This window comes from Sphaerodactylus townsendi, linkage group LG04 (genome assembly GCF_021028975.2).
Source record: "Sphaerodactylus townsendi isolate TG3544 linkage group LG04, MPM_Stown_v2.3, whole genome shotgun sequence".
Taxonomy (NCBI): Eukaryota; Metazoa; Chordata; class Lepidosauria; order Squamata; family Sphaerodactylidae; genus Sphaerodactylus; species Sphaerodactylus townsendi.
This window is the reverse complement of record NC_059428.1, coordinates 109,217,848-109,243,348: the sequence shown is the minus strand read 5'-3', so window position 1 is coordinate 109,243,348 and position 25,501 is coordinate 109,217,848. Positions and strand designations below refer to the sequence as shown.

The 25,501-nt window shown below is 43.4% G+C and overlaps 1 protein-coding gene across 24 annotated transcripts in view; it reads right to left on the bottom strand.

The window, feature by feature from the left end:
* DOCK9 (dedicator of cytokinesis 9) overlaps positions 1–25,501 on the bottom strand; it is a 172,488-nt gene that overhangs the window by 20,291 nt on the left and 126,696 nt on the right. For 15 of the 24 annotated variants that reach the window (XM_048492439.1, XM_048492445.1, XM_048492450.1 and 12 more), the window contains 8 exons: positions 21,010–21,124; positions 19,401–19,467; positions 10,292–10,339; positions 6,340–6,476; positions 3,394–3,509; positions 2,659–2,796; positions 2,262–2,444; positions 825–938 (listed from right to left, as the gene is read on the bottom strand). In XM_048492439.1, coding sequence (XP_048348396.1) covers positions 825–938; positions 2,262–2,444; positions 2,659–2,796; positions 3,394–3,509; positions 6,340–6,476; positions 10,292–10,339; positions 19,401–19,467; positions 21,010–21,124 — 918 coding nt within the window. Of the gene's footprint in view, positions 1–824; positions 939–2,261; positions 2,445–2,658; positions 2,797–3,393; positions 3,510–5,844; positions 5,889–6,339; positions 6,477–10,291; positions 10,340–19,400; positions 19,468–21,009; positions 21,125–25,501 lie in introns of all 24 variants that reach the window. The other 9 variants (XM_048492461.1, XM_048492452.1, XM_048492458.1 and 6 more) reach the window with 2 other exon arrangements.

Sequence of the window (25,501 nt, the reverse complement as noted above, 5' to 3'; positions counted from 1 at the left end):
TGCCCCTCCTATTATTGTATTATGATGATCATGTTGTACACTGCCCAGAGCCCCTTGGGGATAGGGCAGTATACTGAAATTGAAAAATAAATAAACAAAAATAAATAAATAAAAAGTCTGTTACATCCACGACTATTTTACTCATAAAAAGCAACACAATACTTGTAGAGGAGAACTAGATTCACTTCAATTACCGGTATTTGTATTACAGGAGCCGTGTGGCGTAGTGGTTAAGTGCTTGCACTGCCACTCACACAGTCAGGAGTTCGAGCCCCCTGTGGGTCAGATATCCTGGCAGCTGGCTCATGGTCAACTCAGCCATCCATCCATTCCTTGGTCGGTAAATGAGTGCCTAGCTCATAGCTTGGGGGTAAAGAATAGCTGGGGAAAGCAGTGGCAAACTACTCCACAAAAGAGGCTTGCCTATGAAATCATTGCTCGTAGTGGTACCCCAGGGTCAGATACGACTGAAGGGGAAACTTTACCTTTATTTGGATTACAGAATTTTTAAATGTTTCAAGCTGTGGAATGTATTGATAAAATGGCGCATGGATGCTTTACTTTTTCTTTGGCTCATCTGGCATTATCAGTTTTTCATCAAAATGCTTTTTTGTTAAAGAGTATTTTTCATCTCAGAGGCACTTCCATGTGTTTTGTTCTCTATTTGCATGACATTATGAGTTAGATACAAACTAGACTTTGCAAGAAAATCCGTGTGATTTCTTATCTTGAGATGCAGAGGGTCCCCATAGTAGCCAAGATGTTTCCCCAGATGATTAAGATCATAGTAAGTGTACAGCAACACAGGAAAAACTAGGACAAACCTTAATAAGCCTGTCGCTATTAGCACAGTTGTTAATGATGGAAAGAGACTGCTGAAATCTGGTTCCTCCTATTCCAACAACATCTGCAATCAATTGACTCACAGAAATGATAACCTGGTAAAGAAGCAGAAACATATTTTATGGTATTTGCGTACTGTAACTATTCACTTTGAAAGTACACAAAATCAGAGTTTAAAAAAAATTAACCTCTATTGGAAAAAACCACCTGCACTCCTGGGGATTTCCCATAGGGAAGTGATTGTGAAATCGCCACAATGGGGAATGTGAGTACATGAGAAGGACTGGGGTCATCGTAAGAGCTTAATGAGAAATACAGTTTGAATGGGATGCCACCAGTGGTGGGATTCAGCAGGTTTGCACCACTTCAGCAGAAATGGTTGTTAAAATGGTGCTTGTAAACAGTTGTTAAATTATTTGAATCCCACCACCGGAACCAGTTGTTAAATTATTTGAATCCCACCACTGGATGCCGTCCAAGAACAATACTGTGACAAAGAGGATTAAAACATCTACAAATTAATTGTATTTTATTATTCTATGATAAATCACCTTGAAAATCCTTTTGGATCAAGAAAAAACAGTCACAAAATAAATATTTATTTATTTCCCTTTTTCCTTTCTATTAATGAAAAGCTTAAGATACATTTAACAGTTTGAAATTTGAATATAATTAATACTGCTTAAATAATTACAATTCGTCTTAAATTCTAAAGTAGCAGAAAACTTCTGAGATCAGAAAGCACAGTGTAACCTCGCCCTGAATGCTGATTAAGTAGTTTCCTAACTTTTAGAACTATCTTTGTACAATCTCAAAGGGAGCTAATGGTGGGAGGGCAGTGGGACAGGCTGGCGTCCCAAATTAGATCCAAAGGAGGAAAAGTGAAGCACAAATGAAAGCCCAACACTTGCTTAATAAAGCCTTGCTTAATATCACCTACTTCATTCTGGAAGAAGGGATTTCTCACAGTAAAGATACTGAAAAAAAGGATCTGATACACACATACAGACACACTTTTGTGGGAAAGACTGAAATTGTAGTAGTGTAAAATAAGGTAGTTTGCATTATATCACTGTAGTTTCAGTAATGGTTAAATTTACCACAACATGACATTTAACCTGCTTGGTGGATTTAGTGCAAAATATTCCAAGCAACCCTGAAGTGTTCCAAGACCTCTGTAAAGAAAATATATATACATACAATTATACGCCAAATGGTGTCCCTTTAGAGAAACTGCTGAATGTGGAAGATTTTGCACTCCCCCACCCCCCCAAATATAGTGCTTAAGGAATGTAGGGATCTGATTCTACTTTAGGGATCTGATTCTACTTTAGCATATCCTTGCTGAACTGGGATGGTCTATGACATGATAGCAAAAACTGTTGCTACTTTAACATATAAAAATAAAATGTACTAACTTGTAGGTGCGTCCTGACAAATGATCTTTTTCCTGTGTAATCAAAATTATTTCTCATCAAGAAATAAAGGAGTTGTGAAGCATCCATCCGAATTGAACTCAGCTTGGAGTTGCAACACTTCAAAATTTCATAACACAGTGCTGAACACATATCTGCTCTCCCTTCATAAAATGTAGAAGGAAACTGCAGGAAACACAACAATATTTACTGTGGCTAACCTTTAAAAGGAGAGCAGAATAAAACTCTGAACATTCTAGTGTTAACCCATGACAGGATAAAAATAAGAACATTCGAGTGTTAACCCCCACACACATTATTAGCACACATTTTAAGAGACTGCAATTCAAGCAATAATGATAACCAATAATGAAGGGGTTAAAGTCACACAACTACGTACCTTAAAAATCAGTGATCTTAAAGCGCTGAAGACATTTTTTAATGCTGTTTCTGATTGGTTTTTTTTCAGAAAGCAAAGGTAGACATCGAATACCTTTTTCATCAGAGGATTATGCCCATGATCCGTCAGTAACTGATTCTTAAATTCAAGAGACAAATTGACAACATTATGTATCTGTTACACCAAGCCTCAAAGAGTGTGGCTATATCAAAGGATGGCTTTTGGAATATTGCTATGTAGGCTGTTTGGAGACCCCATCACCAGACTGTGAGCTGGCAGAATCCTTATAGCGAAGAATTTAAAAAATGGATTATGTGCCATTTTCTTGTATTTTATAACCATTCACATGTTTTCTGATACGAGTTGGCTACCATCTAGAGCCAATGAACTGCCAATGCTTCCACATACCAGAGCTTTCTCAAAAACAACCCCTGCGTGCTATATGGCAATCCACTTTGAACTGAGAAGAATTTCAAAAGCAGCTAAATGAAGTAAGGGGGATGGTGGCTATTAGCAGATTAATTGCTAAGAATTATGTTTGCAGTAATCTGAATATGAGCAGTGCAGTTTTCCTACCGCTAATTTGGGGAGGGACAGGAGAGATGATAATATGAACAGGGACCTGTGGTTTTGGAAAAATGACAACATTCTGCTGGGCATGCACAAACGTATCTGTATAATCTAAAATAGGCCATTTGCTGCCAATATCTAGCTATGCACAGCTAGAAAAAATACCTTAAATGCTGTGGTGAATAAAGATAAAGTGTCCAGAATTGTAAGGCAAACTTCAGTGGCAACGTTGGCTTCAAGTAAAGACTGATGAAGGACATCTGCTTCCGAATGGCCATAACCTGTGAAAATTTGTAGCAACCATTACTCTGTGTCACTTTTACAAAAGTCCAAGTTTCAAACTCTTGCCTGAGTAATGCTAGTTAAAAGGTGGTAGATCAGAAATTGTGGTGCTGCTCAGTTCCACTAGAAAGGGTGCTGTCACAGATATAATAAAAAAAAACACCAAAGTTGGTAACATATCGCGGTGGCTCCTTTAAAGGACCTCAACACATGTACAATATGCATGTTAGTAAGTTTTGATTATGCCAGCAGCTATTTTGTTTCCTGAACAGCTTTCAGATAAAAGAAAGATTCAACAGTGTAACAAGTAGTATCAATGTACAAAGTATGTTACAACCATAATGAAGTTGTAGCCAAAATAAGTGGTCTGAAAAACTGTAAGTCTATTCACAAATGTGTTTAGAAGTTAAGACACACATTTGGTTTGGTCCAGAACAGTGATTTCCAGGCTTCTGATAGTACAGGTACCCACAAAAAGTGAAGCTTATTTAACTCACTGTAACCATATAAACATTTTATTTTTCAGTGTAACAGTATCTGCCTCCCATTGCCTGTGTTTCTCAGCCCAGTAAGGATTCCAGGGTGTGCCTGGCAGTTGGAAGGAGGCATATCAGGAGGAGGGACTTGTGAAGGGATACAGCAAGGATGGGACTCATCCACAGGAAGGCAATAAAGTTAAAAAGAGGACTAGATACATGCTCTAGTCATATAAAGTACAGACAATACCACAGCGGTGAGTCATACGAAGACCAAGTAGCTTCTTCTTGGGAGAGAACTTCAGGCTAACATGAGCCTTCACATTAATTTCTCATGGCACACTAGGTGGTCTCTTGCAACACACAACTGTGCCCCAGTAGAGAGATAACAAATTGCTTTCCTCAGAAGATGCTCATCACTGCTATGAGGCTAATGAATCACCAAATGGATGTCTAGATAGTACTTTTTATATGATCAAGGCAGCCAGTGTAATATTTTAAGTTATCTGACTTGCCCTCCTTTACCTTTTCACAGTGTAAGATTTTGTAAAACACACTGTAAAGAACTTTCTGGATGTTTTTGAGGTGTTTTTTTTTAAAGAGCAGATACAAGTAACTTATAGTCCTCTTGTATAACCAGAGAAATAAAAAAACCGTCAGACTATATATGCGTGTTAATTTCCAAATTCTTTCTGTCTCCTACATTTCCCTACATGGATGTGGTTATCTTCTACAGACTTCAGATCAGCCGATGTTACCAAAGCAAACTGCACAGCACACACCTCTAGATTAGGAGCATGCAAGGAACAGTCATCTTCACTTTGAAAGGAAAATGTTATGTCAGTAACATGGAAAGTGATTTTCTCTACATAATGCCTTCACAGAAATTGCTCTTGAGGAATTCCTAAATTGTTCTTTAAAAAACTGAATGCAAAAAGGGATTTGGCACAGGAGCTTTTTTTTTGAGAAAGAAAATAATGTGTGCACGATGGTGATAATGGTTAAAAGAGATCTTGGGAAATCTCCAAACATTCTCCTCAAAGCTTAAGAGGAAGGAGTAATTTAATAATTTTGTAGCAGTCTCATTTTTTAAAAAAATATTATCCTTCAGACTTCATATACTGAATATTTTATTTCAAGCTTTGAAATCTTGGTCAGTTTATATACCAGTATTACAAACATAGAATAGAATAGAATAGAATAGAATAGAATAGAATAGAATAGAATAGAATCTTTATTGGCCAAGTGTGATTGGACACACAAGGAATTTGTCTCCGGTGCATATGCTCTCAGTGTACATCTGGCAAATACAACTTGTACTCTGGCCAGATACTCTACACAAACTAACAAAATGCTACATATGCTCTTTACATCATAAGGATATATAAAGGATGTGTAGCCCACTGCAAAGAAAAACAGTTTAAAATCTATTGATGAAATTAAGCATAATCATATTTTGAAGCAAAACTTAACATTCAGTCGGTTCTTACCTGTGCAATAGCTGAACTAAAATTGTAACATTTGGAAGCAAATGAGTTTTATTTGTCCAATCTGCATATACCAAGAAATCATTTACCACAAAGTGCTTGTAACTACTTGGTAAGCCAGTTGTCTGTATCATCCTCTGAGTGCTAAGGAGAATGTCACCACATGGAGGTGCAGAAGTGTGGCTGAAATGTCATCTGTATCCATCGTAATCTGGCTAGCATACAGGTAGTAAGCAGTGGATATACCATTAGTTTCAGTAAACTGCCTGTTTCTGACCTTTGAAGCGTCACAAAATTCTGCATAGAATTTAAAACCAGATTTTGTTTCAAGCATTTTAATAGAATCTGACTTCAACCTGCTTATGTCTTACCATTGTCTACAGTAATCCCAAGCAAACTTGATATTTTTCTCACACTGAAAACACAGAAAAAGTAACTTTATTACCAGGTGTTCATTTCAGAACCAAACTAAATCATGGACTTGTACTTTAAAACTGCTTCAAGTTTCTTCCCCTCAAACTTGATGACAAAATGTGGTCACATGTTCAGCCAAGCACATTTCATTATTATAAAAATACTAGGAAGGGAACGGCATAATAAAACCACCTTGGATTACGCCCATCTAAATAGGTACTATATAGTTGTGGTCTTTTAAAATTATGATACGTTAAATGCTGCTAGTGAACCGTGTTCCACATTGTGGTCATTGTTTGGTATTGTTACTCAGTAGTGACCTGAGTTCCTTTACTTGCTTGCTTGATCTGAAAAAAACAAAATCCATGACATGTTCTGGTGTGGGTTTTGACCTGCCTCTGGTGTTGTGGTACTGGATGAGAGTTCAGCTGTTATGATGCCATGGAACTTACTGTGGCTAAATGTGAGAGAGTTATCCAGGCTGCTCAGCTGCTGCAATCTGGCATGCATCATCCCTGTTCTGTTACGGGAAACAGGCAATGTCTGAGATTTTCGATCATGAACTATGGGTCCCAACCCCTCCTGGTTCCTGTAAGATGGGTGAAATGGGACAGAAGCAAAAGTTAAACATGTTGCACTGCAGCAAGAGAGGGAGAGAGTTAGTTAAGCAGCTCAAGCCAAAAAACACTACAGAAGGATGAAAACATAATGCACCCTATTATCTATTTTAGTTGACATCCTGATGAAGTTATACAGCCAGCCAAGGCAATTATCTGTGCCTCATCAATGAATGCAGCCTGTGTAATTTGCTTTCCAACCAGAATGGACAGATGGAAGCAACCCAAAATCTGAAAGACTACATCTGTCAAAAGGACTAGACACTTGACTGTTGATATTTTTGATCATCTAAAATTATGATGGGTCAATTGACCACAACAACAAATCTTATCTTAATTATCTAAAACAAAATAGGCAGCATTCCACAAGAATCATGAGCAAGTTACTTCTCAAAAGCCTCTAAAATGTGTGAAGGCTAAACCATACAACTTGCTCTAGAAATATTTAATTTGGGATTTTAAATGCACTACATGAGTAAAAATAATAAAATTAAGGCTAAAAAAGCTTGTGTTATAGGGAAGTCAAAGTTTTAAAATAAATCACATACACAGTCTTAGAAAGCACACATGCAGTTAATGTAGAATTATGCAAGATACTAACAACTGTATCTTACCAAGACAGGAAAGGAGTTGAGCCATACACTTTGTTAAACTTGCCAGCAATCAAGTGAAGGAAATAGAAAAGTAATCTGTGTTAGCAATCAGTACAGACTAACCTTTCCTAGTGTGTACCACCACCAGAGCTGACAAGAAATGAAAACCAATACCAGAATTATATGCATCCCTGTTTCCACAATCATGGGGTGTGTAAAGATTGCATGCACTTTTATGCAAACACATTCCTTTGGTGCATCTCAGTGTAAAAAGTTCTGTGAAAAATTCTTCAGTAATTTCAAACCATCAGAAACGTGCACGGTGTTCAGTTCAGTGTCCACATGCAGCACAATTAAAACTTTATTAGTGAAAAAGGGTATTAACAAAGTGATTGAAGCTACCAATACACCTTCTCGAATTTACATCAAAAACCTGGTAACTTACATCAAAATATTAAAAAAACCCTACAAAGTTCAAAAGAAATCATCATCAACTTTTTAAAACTACAGGGTGGCTCCAGCTTTTCCACTGGTGAAAAAGGGATGAAGGTGTCTCCATTGACCACACACACATACACAAACTATGCTGTCGATTATGGGACCTGCAGGGGCAACATCCACATGGGGTGGCAGATGTAAAATGAAGGGGGATTAACTAAGACTGAGCAAAAAAGCTGGCTGAATCCAACCCTGTATCTGTACTTGGCCAAAATACGTTTTTAGATATTACTTACTAAATATTACTTAGGCAACCCTGAGCAGGCCTTCTCAGAATTACGACCCATTTTATGCACTGGGGTTTATTCCCAGGGAAGTGGTTTTAGGATTGCACTATAAAGAAGCGCAGTGTTGCATTCACCCACTCGAAAGGGATATCAGCCCCAGCAGGACGGCCACATTAGTTCCAGGAACAGAGGCTCACTTCACACAAACGGGTTGTGCAGTCAATCTTCATCTAAACTGCACCACTTCAGATTGCAAGTGAGGAATGCTTCCTCTATCTCCACAAATTGGCTTTTTAATGCTGTCTGAGTGATACAGCCACATTTGGGAAAACTAGAGTAGAAAGCCATGAAGGTAATGGAACTTCATATTAAGTTAGGTTAATGGCTACTTTTGCAAATGAAAACTGAACTGCGAAGTACGTAGCACAATAATGCAGAAGATACATTCAACTTGGCTCATAGAACAGGACACCCTTCTATATTCTGACTCTCTGTCTTCATTTAAACAGGTGTCATTGTAAAGAACCAAGTAAGAATAAAAGGCAGCTTCTACAGGCATCCTGACAGAGAAAGAGGTAATGTATAGTAAGGTGTTCCATACTTCCATGTTGTGATGCTTATTTTCTTTGTGTCTTGCACAGACTACTTTCTATCAAGAAGAAGTAAATATCAGAATGCAGATCACGGAGTTTGTCCAAAGGGGCTTGCAAATTAACTCCAGCATTTATTTGCTGCCTTTTTATGTTGGTAAAATTCAATTTGTCCACCAACCAAAACTGAGCAGATTACTGGTCTGCAAATGTATTGTTTATTTTATGTTGGGAACTGTTCGTATAGTGAGTGTCAGCTCTTCAGTCATGAAAGAGTTAATGATGCTGTTTATTAGTAAACATTAGCTAGATTAGCATAGCCAACAGGGCACTGAGTAACTAGGTGTCTGTATTAATGAAATGATCCATAGAGGATATGTTTCTGAGCATGTAGGCACTTTGGGAGGAAGCTGTAAACTTTCTTTGTTCTCAGTCAGTGTGTGAGCTACATCTCAAAATGTGGAATCGAATGTAGCTCAACTTCGAGAGGATGTTTTATTGTTTTTCTACCATGTTATTCTTCCCTTCTATCTTCTTAGTAAAGTTTACTTAAGTTAACCAGCAGTGTCTGTGATTATTTACTTTGCTAATTATTTTACATTTTACACCAACAGGAACTTCCAGCAGCAGCCCTATTAATCCCTCTTCAGTTTAAATGATGTATTTATACATGTTAAGGTGGGTTGGGAGAACTTTGTTCTTTGATGACAATCCATATGTGTTTAAGTAGTCAATAAGCTTTTCCCATCACATTGATGACTGTGGTCATTCACGGGTACCTGTTTCAAATTACCTTATTTTTTGTTATACTTTGTGACTACCCTGAAAAGCTCATTTGCAAGTCAGTCCTAGCAGTAATTATTTCTGTTCTTTAGGAATTTTGTTTATTGGAAGAATGAGAAAGTCAGCAGCTAATAGATACATTGGAGGCACCAGAGTTATTCTACTAGCTCTTTAGGGGACCCCACCAATATTTCCCACTGCTTCTCTGTTTAGAAGTCCACATGGTTAAGACACCTTTGTAAAATTGCACAAGATAAAAGACTGGAGAACTATTTGTACGTTTTCCATTTTGTTACCTTTCACTTCTTTTTCTTTAATAGCTTTACTTTTTAAATACAAAGACATGTCATCTAGGTAACATGCTAGGAAACATTATTGGCCCTGTCGTTCTGCCAGCGTTTGGACCCAATTAGTATTTTTTTTGTGAATTTAAAAAAAGAAGTGAACTGCACCTTTAAATATTTAAGGGTGCAAAAGTATGAATTAGCAGGAAAATTCAACCTCCTACTGGATAGCTTAAGAGGTAGTAGTAGATGGTCTTTAGAAATTTGGTGAAGCAAAGAGAGAAAACTAGGATTGAGAATGTGGAAACCTGGACTAGAGGCCTCTGTTCTCTCTCAAGAATTCAGATCTCTGTTACAGATTTAATGAAATTTAAAAGTAGCCACTGTTACTAGGGGCTCATGGAACTAAATCCAGTGTGATCAGTACTAAATAGACTTGTTAGGCATAAGGTCTATGCATGCCTTATGTGATCAGAGAGAGTTTGGAGTGGAGAGGGCAGTATGTTCAATTGTAGGTAATAATCATCAGGTGTCATGCATGGCTTTGAGAGACTCATAAGCAGGCAAAATTGTCACAGTTTCAAGAATCTATTCAAATAATAATGCTATGGGGCTTTATACAGTGCAACAATTTGGGGATGGGATGAAATGGAAATAAAATAAGGCATCATATGTAACATGCTGGAAGGACCACTGTAAAGGCCAGTTACTTACCTGCCAAATTGACAGACTTCTCAGCGTTGCAATTACTCTATATATATGTTATGTTATAGTAATACAATTATGCAATGAATTTAAGTTATACACAGTACCTGGCGATATATCGTTTTCCCATGTACTGAAACTGATGTAAGCACACTCTGGAAAGAACACAGAAAGAGTTACTATAGTTTAAATGCACATACTACTTTAGTAAATTTGTAACATTTTAGCGGGTTTTAGATAAAGGGGGCGATTGGGACATGGGGGCGCCACCTATGGGGCTGGGGATCCCAGTACTGATGGGACGGGGTAAGTATAGCGGTAGGCGGCGGCCGTATGAGAGAAGGCGGTCGAGATACGGCTATGCTCGCTCGCCTTCTGACCTCTGTCCTATCCCAATGCACGAGGGTGGCAGAGCTCAGAGACACCCTGCCGTCTCCACTGGTGTTGAAGATTAACCAGGTCCATCAATAATAAGATCCACCAGTACTCCGGGACTTTCTCGAGGAGAAGCTACAGATGGACCCACTGGCCTGTGTCACAGCGAAACCTGGAGTACGCTGGCTACAGACTGTTGCCCTCTGGCGCAGAAGGTTACACCCCCCAGAGTTTCAAGCAAGGTGCCCTCCACCCAGTCTCAAACACAGGGCCGAGAGGCGGTGTCGCATTGTTCATCCCGGAGAATCTCTATCCCCTTTAGGGCTGCCCCTGTCCCGAGGAGATCATTGGCGTGGAGTGTGTCGGCCTGGAGTGGTTGGCCCCGGAGAGGTTGGCCGTCCCTCCCCTGGTGTGCAACCGGGTCAGCCTTAGGCGACACCAGGAGGCGGCCTGCCGCGAGTTGCTAGGAGGTGGCTGGCCCGATCTGGGCATTGGCGGTTTCCCAGACTGGTTGGCGTGGGGGACTTCAATGTCCAGGTCGACACTGCCGCTTGTACAGTAGCTGCTTGAGACCTTGGTAAGTGTCATCCATGGCGGCATCTAGGCCTCTCCTTGATGTGGAACTCTGGCCCCCTAACACCTCATGAGAGCCGGGTCACACTCTGGATTTGGTCTTTGGTTCCAGGGGTTGATATGGCCCATGGTATCCTCTATTGACAGAGTGCCATGGTCCCACCATTCGTATGCCTCTTCTGAAGGTTCGGGTGGACCATGCCCTCACTCAATTCCCCTCTTGCTCTAGGGCGATTTCTGGACTGATTTATATCCGCCTTCCGCTGAGACCTCTATGGATCCAATTGGTTTCCTCTGAATGCTCTGGCGGGAACCTGAACCATGCCGCACACTTTCGGCGAGCAGGTGGCAGATTGGAATTCCTGTCTTGCCGGATGCCATCGAAATAGTTGCTCCCTGGCGACCTCTGGCACGCCCGCATTCTCTTCGGCTGGCCAGCCCCTGGTATATAACCGAGGAGCTTCACGCCAGATGCAAAACCGAGAACTCAGACGTCTAGAAGCGGAAGTGGAGGAAGTCTCGCGGACGGGAGCGGCGCGAACATCTTATAGGACGCTTTGCCATGAAGGCCTATGAGTTGGCTGATGAAGGAGCGTAAGAGAGCTTTCTTCCTCCTCCTCTCGCTACGGCGTCCTGCAAGCTCGCGCAGCTCGGCAACAATTAGTTCCGTATGATCTCGGTCCTTTGACCTCTACTACCTCAGGGGTCCACAAATGATCAATTGGCTATTAGCTTTGTAGGGGAGCGCACTTCTTATGAGCTTTTTTCAAGCGGAGATAAAAGTCATGTCGTCACCCGCCGCCACGATGGCTACCCGCCGGGCCACCTTAGAGACCAATAAAGCTGAGCTGGAGGCTCCCTTGCCGCCTTCTGGGTCTCCTTGTTTGGCCCGGGTTTGCCCTGCTCTCTGGAAGCCGCTTGTTGACAGGGCCCCTGGCTGCTGTTAGACCTTACTGATTACCCTGCGTCCTTCTGGATCCATTTGCCCCTCCTGGCTTGTTAAAGTTTGCCGGGAGGAGCTACGCAATCTCCCATTCCTGTTGAATATTATCAATGGTCTCCCTCTTTGAGCAAGGAGTCTTTCCTGGTGGGTTGGAAGGAGGCAGTGGTCCTTGCCCACTCTTAAAAAGACCAAATCATTAGGATCCAGGAGATCTGGCCAATTACCACGCCTGGCTTCCTCAATCTTTTGTTTCCCTGGGGAAGTGTAATTGAGAGAGTGAATTGTGTTGGAGCAGCTTCAGGGTTTCCTGGAGGACACATTGGCTTTTGACCCCTTCCAGTCCGGCTTCCGTGCTGGGCATGGGGACGGAGTACTGTTCTCGTGCGCCGCCACAGATACGCCTCCGTATGCAGCTTGACCGAGAGCGGATCGGCGCTGCTGGTATTATTAGATCTTACCGCCGAAGCGCTTTGATGTGGTCGCATCACTTCGCACCTTTGACCCACCCACCGTGGCCACCGCCTCGAGTCGCGGGGCACTGGGTCCTTCAGTGGATTGTCTTTCGCTTTCTCCGGGACCGAAGTCAGCAAGTGTGGGTGCGGGGATCAGGCCTCCCGAAGGTGCACCGCTTCGATTGCGGTGTGCCCCAGGGTGCCAGCTCCTATCCCCGCTGTTATTTAATATCTATATGCGACCCCTTGCTCAGTTGGTACGGAGCTTTGGGCTGATTCTTGTCACCAGTATGCGCTGGATGACACTCAGCTCATTCCTGTTGATGGAGAGGGGAGCGGCCGCCGCCTCTGCAGCTCTGGGTGCAGCATTGTTTGGAGGCGGTTTGCTGGTTGGTTCGCGCACAGAGCAGGTTAAAACTAAAACTTTCCATCGGAAGACGGAGAATCCTCTGGCGCTAGGGCTGAGGGGAGGTTGGGAATTTTCAGCCGCCGGGTGTGGGAGGGGTGGCCTCATTGGCACCGACCCCCTCCGCTTCGCCCAAGGCCTGGGGTCCACCTGGATTGAGTCTCTTTCTAATGGAGACCCAGGTGGCTCCGCATACAACCCAGGTTGCTTTTTTCCACCTCCCGCCAAAGAGCCCTCCTGCAAGCGTGATCTGGCCACTGTGATCCACGCAACGGTCACCTCCCAGGCTAGACTATTTGTAATTAAGCTCACCGGCTTGGCCTGCCCTTGCGCCTGAGTTCGGAAGTTAAAGCTGGTCCAGCATGCTGCGGCGCGTTTACTTACAGGGAGGTGCCTACCGTGACCATATTCAGCTCTTGTACTCCTCGGCCAGCTGCACTGGGCTTCCAGTGGAATTCCGAATCATCCACAAGGTATGCGGTGGTTAACCCTTTGGAAGGCTTGGCGCTGCCTGGGACTCCCTCGGCCACTCTGCGGGACCGCCCTTACCCCATATGTCCCTACACGGCCTCCCAAGTGCGTTCAGCAGAGGCCAATTTGCTGGTGGTTCCCAGCCCCTCAATGACACGGCTGGCCTTGCACCCGGGCCAGGGCTTTACTGACGCCCTGGCTCCCTGCCTGGTGGGAAACACTCTTCCTCCAGCTGTCCCGGCCGTCTGCATGGGATCTTGGAGAGTTCCGCAGGAGACCTGTAAGACCGAAAGTTGTTCCACCGTGGGCTTTTGGGGAGGCCAGCTGCTGAGGGGGAGCGCCCTCTTTGTCTCTTCCCTTTTAACATCTTGGGGAGCTGTAATTAGATTCTACCGCCCCCTCTCTGGGAGAGGGGTTTTATTGATTAGTTTTAAATCCCTGGACGCCTTAAAGTGGAATGCTGTAGTTTCATGTTTTAAATATGTATATTTATATTGATTATTTATTGTTATTATTGTTTCTGGAATATTATTTTGTTGTTCACCGCCCAGAGCCCTCAGGGGATGGGGCGGTATACAAATGTAATTATAAATAAATAAATAAATAAATAAATAAATAAATAAATAAATAAATAAATAAATAAATAAATAAATAAATATAACAACTGGCTAAAAGATGGGATAAAAATAATGCCACTAATTGTTGATCTGTATTTTTGTTTATATTGATTTGTTCATATGAATGATCCTGGGTTTACTTTTGGACTTTCAACCCCACCCCTTCTTTCATTGTGGAAGAGAAACTTACTAGACTAGCAAGTCTTCAGTTTAACTACAACTGGTTGCAACATCCACATTCAGGTGCTTCAAGACACTGGAATTTTATTTCTTGCCCGTAAATCAAAATTTTAAATCCTTGGTTTTTCCCTTAATGTGTGGTTTCTTTAAGAAATGTCTGCATATTTCAATTGCTTTTGGAAGAAACTGAACAAACCAAAATCTTTAGATTAACAACGTTACTTTCATCAACCTGACAAGCAATTTTCAAACTAATTTTTGTGAAATGTTAGCAACACTATTTATTTGTGAAAATAAATGAGGGCGTATCATGTGGGGGAGGGGTAGCTGAAAGAACGTCTTTTTTCCACTACAGATTACACCATGACAGTGTCAGAACATGTGTTTAGATGGGACATGATCTAACTGACAGATGGACACTCCCTCCTGCCAGTGCCGTGTGCACATTAGGGCTGTGTAACGTGTGCAAAGTCTGATAAGGCATGGGCATCGGATTGGCACCTGTTTTGTATATTAGGTGGCACAGACCACTGAGTGAAAAGAGCTCGGAAACACCTGTGTCTGGCGGAGCACTTTGATGGTAGTTAGCAAATAAACAGAACTGCACGGTGACTGTGTGTCTTTCGGTTCTTGTTTTGCATTATTGCACCCTTCCACGGTGACCTACTCGCGATGTAAGTCAGCTGCTTCACAGGTTATGGGCTATACTTCGTACGCCCTTACACGGAGTAACTTTGTTTTTGTTGCTGTGAAATGCTTGAAGTAGTTCTCGGCTGCACCATGGTTGCTTCTTTGCTGGCTTGCCTTCGAAGGCTGACCCAGAGCACAACTATGTGACCTGGTGTTTCGAAGATGAAAGCTTATCTTCTGGGCAGAGGATTTGTGGACATTTGTGGAAACTCCCTACCCGCCGCAGCCCTCCGGCTTTACAGATTAGAGCTGAGGAGCCGGCTAGAGCATCCATCATCTTGGTAAGTTGGAGAGCTCCCCAACCGCTGTATATCAAGGACGCATGCGTCTGCATCGGAATGCTGGAACCTACTCTAGAAAACGCTCTACCAGCGTGAGTCTGCTGGAGTGAAAGTCTTACTACCAAGACAGTTTGCATCACCTCAGGCTACTGAAAGGTGACTTCGCCTCTGAGCAACTGCCACAGCAGTCGAGGACTTTTATTTTCTGAGCTGGTTGACCGCGGCCAGTTTTATGAGGACTCACATAAAGCCTACCTGCTGATTTCTTGGCCGCTGACGAATCGTGGAGTCGCTATCAGCAGCCTCCAGACGGGTTGGGCGGATGCCGCCTTAACTCTGACTACGCCACCCTCAAGCTGCTGGATTGCGAAGCGACAGGGAATTCCAGAAGAGTGTTGCCGAAAGCCTCAGAGGGAAACAACCTGAGAGTTCGTCCGCCTTGCCTGCTGTTTGTGCTACCAGGCGCAGCGCCCGGTGTGGAGCTCCTGGCCACCTGGCGAGCATGCGCGGAAAGTGCTGGACCGGACGTAGTTCTCCAAACAGAGACAGAAGAAAGGTCCTGGGAGAGGGACTCCTGCCTCTTCTTCGCCTTGCTGTCACGTAAATGACAAGGACAGATGGAACTGGCTCATTGACTTCGCCTGTTCTATGCACATCGCGGGAACCGAGCATTTGCTAACAGAGGATCAACGTGCATTCCAGACATCAAAACATGTGTGTTTGGCAAACGGGACTCCAGCCTCTGGTGGAGTAGCGCGAACAGCTTACGCCTGTTTTGCATGGACACATTAAAATGTCCCTATGCTCTCGTTTGAATAAATACTGTTTGCTTTAGCGCCGCTAAAATGACTTACAGATGGGTATGTTGTTACTTTTGCTGATCAAACATGTACCATATCTAAGAATGGTGTTGTGTGTGCGCAAGGGAAACTGTTAAATGGCTTGTATTATTTAGAACACAGTGATAATAGTACTGTCTGTATGTCTATAGCAAATGTGTCAGTAACAATGTTCCTCCTCGCTAGACCAATGGCTACATTATTACCATCGTGGTAAGCCTATTAAGGCGAACTTCAGAGCACTACTAACCTAGTAAAGGTGTGTGCGGTCTTGAAGGTGAAACCCTGCAAAGTTTCTGAGTGCTCTAGTGTGGCAGAACGTAAAGTGAAGGCGATCCCTTCAACTGCCAGAAGCACCAGAGAGTCTGTCCATTCACTCCAACTGGTCCATATGGATCTTGCAGGACCATTCCAACTCAGTCAGGGAAAGGCTGCACCTCATGGTTCTGTGTCGCGAAAACCAAGTGGAAATGAGGAAGGAGCCGTCGCAAGCAAGTGACTTCAAGTACAGACGGACAGGGGGGGGGGAGAAATGGACAAGCAATAAATTTCCCTAGTCATGGCTGGAAAGTAAAGGAATCCAGCATCGCAAAACTAATCCATTTCCTGCCACAGAACGGGTGGCTGAAAGGAAAGCAATGTACTAAAGACCACATGAAACTAAGCATGCTGTTAGATGCGGATTTGCCAGAGTAGTTCTGGGCTGAAGTAATGAATACAGCCACATATGCGCTGAACAGAATGTGGTCTTCTGTAGTAAAACAAACCCCGCTTTTCCTGCTGTATGGGAAAATCCAGACTTGGTTGAATATGAGGATTTTGGCAGTAAGGCTCATAACTGGTGCCACTACAGCAGAGAGCGATGAAAATCAAGTGGCAAATCCTGACCTTTGTTGGCTATGAGCCACCGACTAAAGGGATTTCGCTTCTTTTCATTGTTTTGGACGAAGTTGTCATCTCCCCGCGTCCTGTAATTTTGTTAAGCATGTAATCCGGGGAGAAGATACACTCAAACACTGAAGTGCAGCGCCATTCTACTTACTCGAGCCTGAAATACTAATGGACAGCAGGCTTTGCCAGCTGCTGTCTCAAGGTCAGAGCCTCGGAGAGAAGTGTGAAACGCCCTAGAAGTAAAACAAACTGTCTCCCCCACTGGGATGAAGAGTCAGAAGGGAGGGAGGTGGAACCAACTATCCCCCCCCCCCCCAAGCATTAATCCAAAAGGGTAAAATATGGTGTACCACCTGACCGGGTAATGGCCGCTAGCCAAAATGTCTTATGTGTACTGACTTCTGTTTTGAACCAATTCCTCCTATGCAGAGATTTTATCTCTTCCCACAGAAGAAAGAGAGAGGTGGGAGGAAGCTATGGAAACGGAACATAGTACCCTTGTAAAACAAAATGTGTTTGTGAAGGTAACTGCACCCCAAGCAGAAAGTAATCGGTTCTAAATGAGTATTTAAAAGGGAAACTGCTGTCCGGCCACCAGGGCTTCGATTTATAAGGCTAGAATTGTTGCTCGGGCTTTGCACAGGAAAACCGGAGGAAGAGAAGCAGAGCTCCCACAGCCAGACCAGAGTCTTTATTGCCCGTCCTTGCTCTAGCGAAAGCAAATATAATTACGAGGTTACGCCATTTGATTTTCACCGCTTACCTTAATGTTCGCTTAAGGCAAAACGCCTATATGGCTCTGCTGGTTAAGTGGGCGCTATGACCCAAACATGGCTTTCTGCAGTTGCAGCTGCTCCCTGTACGCTTTATTCAAAGTGGGAGGAACTGGTATTGCTGCTTAGACGCGAAAACTAAAAAGAGTGTGGTTTTATCGTACTCTTGGTTTACGCCTGTGTGTATGTAAGAGGTCAAGCATCAGACAGAGAAATCATACTGGTGTATGTTGATGACATTTGTGTATGTACACAAACTGACCAGCAGGCTGACAACATCTACAAAGAACTAAGTGAAACCTTCGTAGTGAAAGACCTAGGTGAAATAACTCACTATCTAGGCACAGATATTAAACAAGTAACGAACCAAGGCTTCTTCATGTGCCAGAAGAAGAAAATAGAAGCCATAGTTAAGAAAGCTGAGTTAGATCGCAGGAAAACTGCTGTAACACCAATAACTGTGGAGTTTTGTAAGGGATCTGATACAGAACTGTGTAGTGATCCAGAACTTTGCGGTCTCTATTAGAAGCTTTACTTCATCAACTGACGCCCCAGACCTGGCTTTGCCGTAGCATGGTAAGTCGATGCTGCTAAGCCAACGCAGCAGGTCTGGATAGGTCTGACCCTGGCGTCTGGACTTATGCCAATGTACCAGTATCCTGGTGAATCCCATAGACAGACCTCAAAGTTAGTCTCTCAACCGCTGAGGCTGAGTTCTGCGCCATCTCTGAGACATGCAACAACTGATCTGGTTAAAGGCATTGTTGTCAGAGCTAGGGGAAACAGTTCACCAACCAACTCTTCGTGTTGGAAGATTCACAGACAGCCATTCATCTAGCAGAAACAGAGAATCTAAAGGCTAGAACCAAATACATAGGCTTGAAATATGAACAGGTAACGAACTTGTACAAAGTGGGTTCATTAAGCTGCAGTATGTGGATTTAAGTTAAATGTAGCTGACGCCTTTAAATCCAAGCCTACTAAGCAAGAAGAAAAGTATATGCTTTTGTGTAAACAACTGAATGTGATGTCTGTAACAAATGTATAAAGTGTAAATATGTAATGTCTGTCATACCGATCATGGCAGGAGTGTCAGAACATGTGTTTAGATGGGACATGATCTAACTGACAGATGGACACTCCCTCCTGCCAGTGCCGTGTGCACATTAGGGCTGTGTGCACAACTGGGTAACGTGTGCAAAGTCTGATAAGGCATGGGCATCGGATTGGCACCTGTTTTGTATATTAGGTGGCACAGACCACTGAGTGAAAAGAGCTCGGAAACACCTGTGTCTGGCGGAGCACTTTGATGGTAGTTAGCAAATAAAACAGAACTGCACGGTGACTGCTTGTCTCTTCGGTTCTTGGTTTGCATTGCACCCTTCTTAATAAGTGACTCCACTACAGGTAAGCTGCTTCGGCTTATTGCGGTTCCCTGTTTTCATATATGGATCATTCTGTAAAGTTCCATGCCTGTGGAAATGGGGCATAATCCTTCCTGTTGTAGATGTATGCCCTGCAGTGGCCCCCTGGAATGTGGAAGGATGGGGTAAGGATGGGCCACAGCCAGAGGGAAAATCCAAAGAAAATGGACCTCTACCCCTTCCCATGAACAAAAGTGGCTTCTGTTAGGTCCTCTTTTTACAAATTTTATGTCAAAAGTGTTGCTTTGGTTGAAAAAGCTTGAGAACAATACAGTGCATTAGAAAAGCTAAGAAAACTCACTCTGCAATTGTGAAAAAATCCATAAGTTCTGATGGTGAAGCCTTGTTCCAATATGTAAACAGAGCATCTACAAAGTAAACGATTTTGAAAAATTAATGAAATATACCAACATCACTGTCTACCGTTCAATTACTTTCTAATGTTAAAGATTCCTGAGGAATCAAGTAGCATGTTATACAAATGGAAACCTGCTCTCAAACTGAAGTTCTAGTAATAAAATACTTTCTAGCAATAAAATACTTTCAGAAACAAGTTAAGCTTCTGTTTTCCTATGGAGGATTTTCCCTATATATGCATTTTGATGATAAAGTTTATGTATGCCTAGCCAAAACCAGAGGTGGGATCCAGCAGGTTCTCACAGGTTCCCAAGAGTAGGTTACTAATTATTTGTGTGTGCCGAGAGGGGGTTACTAATTGGTGATTTTGCCACGTGATTTTTGCCTTAATTACGCCCCTCCTCTGCTCCTTAGCAGTAGCACGCAGAACTTGAAGCAGTCTAGCAGGAGGTGTACCAGCGTGTGTGGCAGCCTGCGCCTGCGTGCATTCGTTTCCCGCCCAAGGACCGGTGCAGCGGCTGTGTCCTTGCCACAGCCCCGCCCAGGAATGCCCCGCCCCGGAATGCCCAGCCACGCCCCCGTTGTGCCCCGCCCAGCCCCCCACCTGGTAAGCTACGCCACAGTTTGAATCCCGCCACCATGGGAACCTGTTACTAACATTTTTGGATCCCACCACTGGCCAAAACCCAAAATTGATTCAGGTTTCCTACAGAACTTATGAATTTAATTGATTTTATGATTTTTTCAGAATCACAGAAATAGAATTTAACCTATTCTTCTCTACAAGTATCAACTTGAGCCGTATTTGAGGCTGCTGATATTGCTCCTATGTCAAAAGCAAACACTTCGCTGGATGGCTGCCAAGTCAGAAGTTCGGAAAGAAGCAGGAACTATAAGGCACACACAGGTGGATGAACCCTGACCTCACCTGTCTTTCTATATATATTGTTTTGAACAAGGCAGTGATCATGGATACAGACTAGAGATACTTTTCCACTTATTTCTTGATCCACTCTTGTAGGGGGTGGGATTCCTCCAACTATAGACTCAATATTAATTAATTAACAGGAGCCACTTTATTACAAAGCTAGAAATCCTCATAGTAGTGGCCAGTTGATGTAGTTTAGTAGAAACTAAGGTAGTTCCTTGTCACACCTCATAACCTCAGAAACAGAATAATTTTGCAATATAGAAATTTGGAGAACTACACAAATTAAAAACTTAAAGAGCTTTGCAAACAAACAAACAAAAAAAATAACCTGCTATGGTAACCCCAAATTTGTTACTTGCATAAACCCTGCAAATCAAGCGTAGCACCCCATGGTGGTGATTATAAAACATTTTGCAGCTTTAGTTAACCAAGAAAAATTATGAATATAAGCAAGGAATAAATCTGACAGATAAGATATGCTTTAATATCCCAGGTTGTACAGAAAGTTCCACGTGGAACCACATAACATAATACAGTGATTCCTGAATATGAAGTTTGAAAGGTTAAAGTTCTATATGGACATTTTCAGAACAACCAAGTAGTAAACAGTATTTTTTCTTACCATCTGACATGCTTTTTAAAATATGAAGGAAACACATTAAAAGACTCTTGATTTCAGATTGATCAAATTTGTCGCAACGAATTACAGAACTCCCTGGTGTGCACGTTTGTTGATTCTGAAAACAACACGGAAATCATTAGAGGCTCTTAAAACTTATGTCTATATCTGATACAGTTGTTGCCTTTTTAAAAACGTGTATGCAAGGGGGGAAGAGAAAAAGGAACTGCCAAATGATAGTACTTAAAAATAAATAGTCATACTGTACAAAATCCAGAGATGCTCTGTATATCTTTCTTTTAGTATTTGGTAGAAAAGTCTAGATCAGCCCCGCCCCCCTTTTTACAGCCTGAGGGCCCTTTAGGAACTTTGAGAAGAGAAACTGTATGCCATAACAAAATGGCTTCCATAGGAGGAGTGGGAATCACAAAACACTGGAAGGTTCCACATAATGCTAGGTGATTCTAATACTCCATGCAGAAGTGTTGGGGTCAATCGGACTCTTCTGGAATACCTCAGAAAAGTTTAGAGTTTGCCAGCGATCAAAGAAATCCCAGGGAAAGGGCCGAAGTTTCCCAAACCATTGCTTATTGCTTAATAGAGTCTGTAGCCTACTGATGTTTTAATCAATCTGCTGATGTTTTAATCAACAGCTGATGTTTTAATCAATCGGTGATTTAACATCTTTTAACAAACTCAATGGGGGATCTCCGGATAGTAAGGGACTGGGAACATCAGTTAGAGGGGAGCTGTAGAAGCTCATCCGTGGAGGGATTTTAATATAGTGTTCAGTAGGGATGATTTGAACTTAATTAGTGTGAGGTTGGTAGTGGATAGTATTAAGGAGGGATGGAATCATCATTTGAGCTTAGGGAGGACAGCACGGGGTTGGGGACTCCAGTGGTCACAGGGTGAGGGATACAGTCAGGCTCGATCTCCTTCTGACCTTTGCCTCAACTTGAGAGACAACAGTGGTGGGCCTAGGAAGATATGTCCTTCTCCGACACTGACACTGTGTAACATCAGGTCCATTAATAATAAAACTGTGATATTGCAAATTTATTTTGCAGTGCATAAGGTGGACCTTGCGGACGTGACCAAGACCTGGGTTCAGGATGGCGAAACAGTTTGGGATGGCGAAAGAATTGCCTCCACCCCCCCACCCCCCAGTCTCTTGGTCCTCCATCAGTCCCAAAGAAACGGGATATGGAGGAGTAGCAATGCTCATTAGGCAGGCTTTCTCCTTCAGGTTAATCCTCATTCTAATTATCTTTGGCACTGATTGTGCAGGCCTCATGTGGGATACCATGGAGTGTTTGGCTATTCTGCTGGTGCACCGGCCACTTAGTGCACCAGTAGATACCTTAGCGAACCTGTTAGAGGTTGCGTCAGACTGAGCTTTGAGGTGGCTGATTGACCTGGAATTCAATATCCACTCTGCCTCACTGTCTCAGGCAGCAGACTTGGTGTCTTCCATGGCAGCACTAGGACTCTCCATGCTTAATAAGGATCCCACACATCAAGTAGGCCACCAACTGCATTTGATCATTGGCAAGCAGGTGAATGTGGATCTGATCTCTATTGATAGGGTGCCATACTCAGAGATCACTTTGTCCTGAAGATTCAAGTGGACCTTAACATCCCTCCCTGCTTAGGTGACAGGCAGATTCATGGCGGCCTGCAGAGACTCATGGATCCAATTGGTTTCCAAAATGCTTTGCGGGATCTGAAGCCCCCAGGCGATTCTCTCAATGAGCTGGTAGAGGACTGGCTTGTTTGGCTCTCTGAAGCCTTTGATGACATCGCCCCCCCAATGCCCTCTTTGTTCTCAAATAAGGCCCTTTCCCCACTTACCTTAAGCCCCGCGCTACTCTCCTCAAGTAGCGCGGGGTCCCAGGGCACTCCCCACTACAGGGGCGGCGACAGCGCAGCCGCCCCGACGCTGCCGCTCACGTGCGCAGCATCTCTGCGCGGGGTCATGGGGAAGCCCGGGCGCGGACCAAGGATGACACGCGCTGAGAGCAGCACGCAGCAAAGGGTGGTCCAAGTGGGGAAAGGACCTAAATCTGGCTCCCTGGAATAATGAGGAGCTGCAATTGGTGAAGCAAGAGCTAAGACAACTAGAGTGAGTTTGGCAGAAAACTCATGATGAAGCTGCCAGAATGGTTAAAAAGAGCAGGCTGAAGCTGACTCCATCAAGGACAGAGGTCCTGTGGCTGGGGCGGGAACAAGTTTCCAGCTGCCTGAGGACTCCAGAATCACATAAGAGCCTGGGTGTGACCCTGGAGTCCTCCCTTTGTATGGAGGCCCAGGTCTCAAATATGGCCATTTTTTCATCTTCACCAGACTAGACAGTTGGCCCCCTACCTGTCCCGATGTCATTCAGACCTAGCTATAGCGATCCATGCAACAGTCACCTCCAGATTGGATTACTGTAACTCGCTCTATGCTGGCCTGCCGTTATGACTGCTCAGGAAATTACAACTGGTCCAAAATGCGGTAAGAGCGCATATTTGACCTGTGCTTCGCCAACTTAACTGCAGGATCTGTATCACCCTGGAGAGCATTATGCTCTGCTGGCAGTAGTCTTCTAGTAATCCCTGGCCCTAAGAGTGTCTGGCTGGCCTCAACCCTGGCCCCAGAATGATGGAACTCTCGTTCAGTTGAGATCAGGGCCCTACAGGACTTAATTCAGTTCTGTAGCCATCGGGCCTTTGGTAAAGAAAGCTACAGTCTTTTCATACTTGCTGGCCTCCCCGATTTTTCCCTTCTTACCATCTGTTCTAAATTGAACAGGGGGATGTTAATTTAGTTTAGATTGGAGTCTTTCTATTAGTACCCCAATTGATTTACTTAACTGGCTAGCTACTGTATATACTTGTGTATAAGCCGACCCGTGTATAAGCCGAGGCACCTAATTTTACCACCAAAACCTGGGAAAACTTATTGACTCGCGTATAAGCTGAGGGTGGGAAGCTGGGGTTTAAGGAAGCCCAGCCAGCCAGGCAGAGGGAGCTCCATATTTGGGCAGTGACATCAGGGGGAGTCACTGCCCAAACAGAGCTCCTTCTACTGGTTGAAAGCTGAGTTCCTCAAATTAGGGAGGGTAGAGGGAGTTTCCCTATTTGGGCAGTGACCCCCCCCCTGATGTCACCAAACAAGGAGTCCCTCTGCCGTCCTGGCTGGGCTCTGAGTGAAGCTCCCTCAAGCCAGCCGGGGTGGCAGAGGAGCTCCTTGGGCGGTGTCCCCCCCCTGATGTCACTACCCAAATGGGCCTACCTCCTGGCACCAGAGGTTGAAGCCCAGCCAGCGCCGGGTCCTACCTCCTCCGAGGGAGTGGCAGCAACAAGCTGGCTTGTGCACATGCCACACAGGGAGGTCATCCTGGGCCACACTTCCCAGCCCTCAGCAAGAGGCTCTAAAGGAGACCGGCTGGCCGTCGGGTTTCCCTCTCTCAGCCTCTCACAGGGGAGGGCAGCAACAAGCGCTTGTGATTGCTGGTAAGCGGTGACTCGTGTATAAGCCAAGGGGGCATTTTTCAGCCTTAAAACAGGGCTGAAAAACTCGGCTTATACACGAGAATATACAATACCATTATTGGTAAAACTGATATTTAATATTTTAATGTTTATTATTGTTGGTTCTAATTTTTTGCTTTTGAATTCTTTTAGATATTGTATCATTTATTCATGTATGTTCACCGCTCTGTAAGCCTAAAAAAATAAAAATAGAATAAAAAAATTCAAATGTGATGCTTTCCGGGCTCTTCTGAAGCACAATGAAATAGAGAAAAGTCAGGACTTGGGTACAACTGGTCTCAACTAAGTCCAAGCCACTTAAGAATGAACACACATTGCATGAACAGTTCAAACCCCTACACCTCCCTATCTGGAGGATAGACTCCAGATCCTATTTATAGTACAAATATAAAGTAAAGTAAAGTAAATATAAAGTAAAGTACAAATATAGCACATGCTCATATCACTTCAATCCAAGAATTCACACAGGACATCAAGAAAAAAGTCAATGTGAAATCTAAGCACATACAACATAGTTCAAGCCAATGCTGAATTACAGAACACCACTTTTAGGTTGGAATAAAGAGCCAGCACAAAAGGCTCATGTCTAGGACGAAAATGTATGAATTTAGACTCACTTTGATATATGACAGTTTCAGAATATCTAGTAGGCATGCATGATCACATGTCTTCCAGAGTGTTCTCATTTCGCAGAGGAAATATGGTAATATATAGAAGTCAAAGAATCTGACAGACTCTGACCATGTTAGGTTGTATTAACTACTCTAACACTTCAAAACCGTTTGAAGCTTTTCCATATCCTTTCTGCAGGGGGGTTCCCCACAACCATTTCCTTCTACTAATGGTTTATTTGACTCTGTCATTCCTGCAGTGTAGTTTGCCAAGTTTGACTCAAACCTTCTGCCTTTTCTTTTTATGCTGTATACTTTTTTCTGTTTTATGCTACATGAAAACCC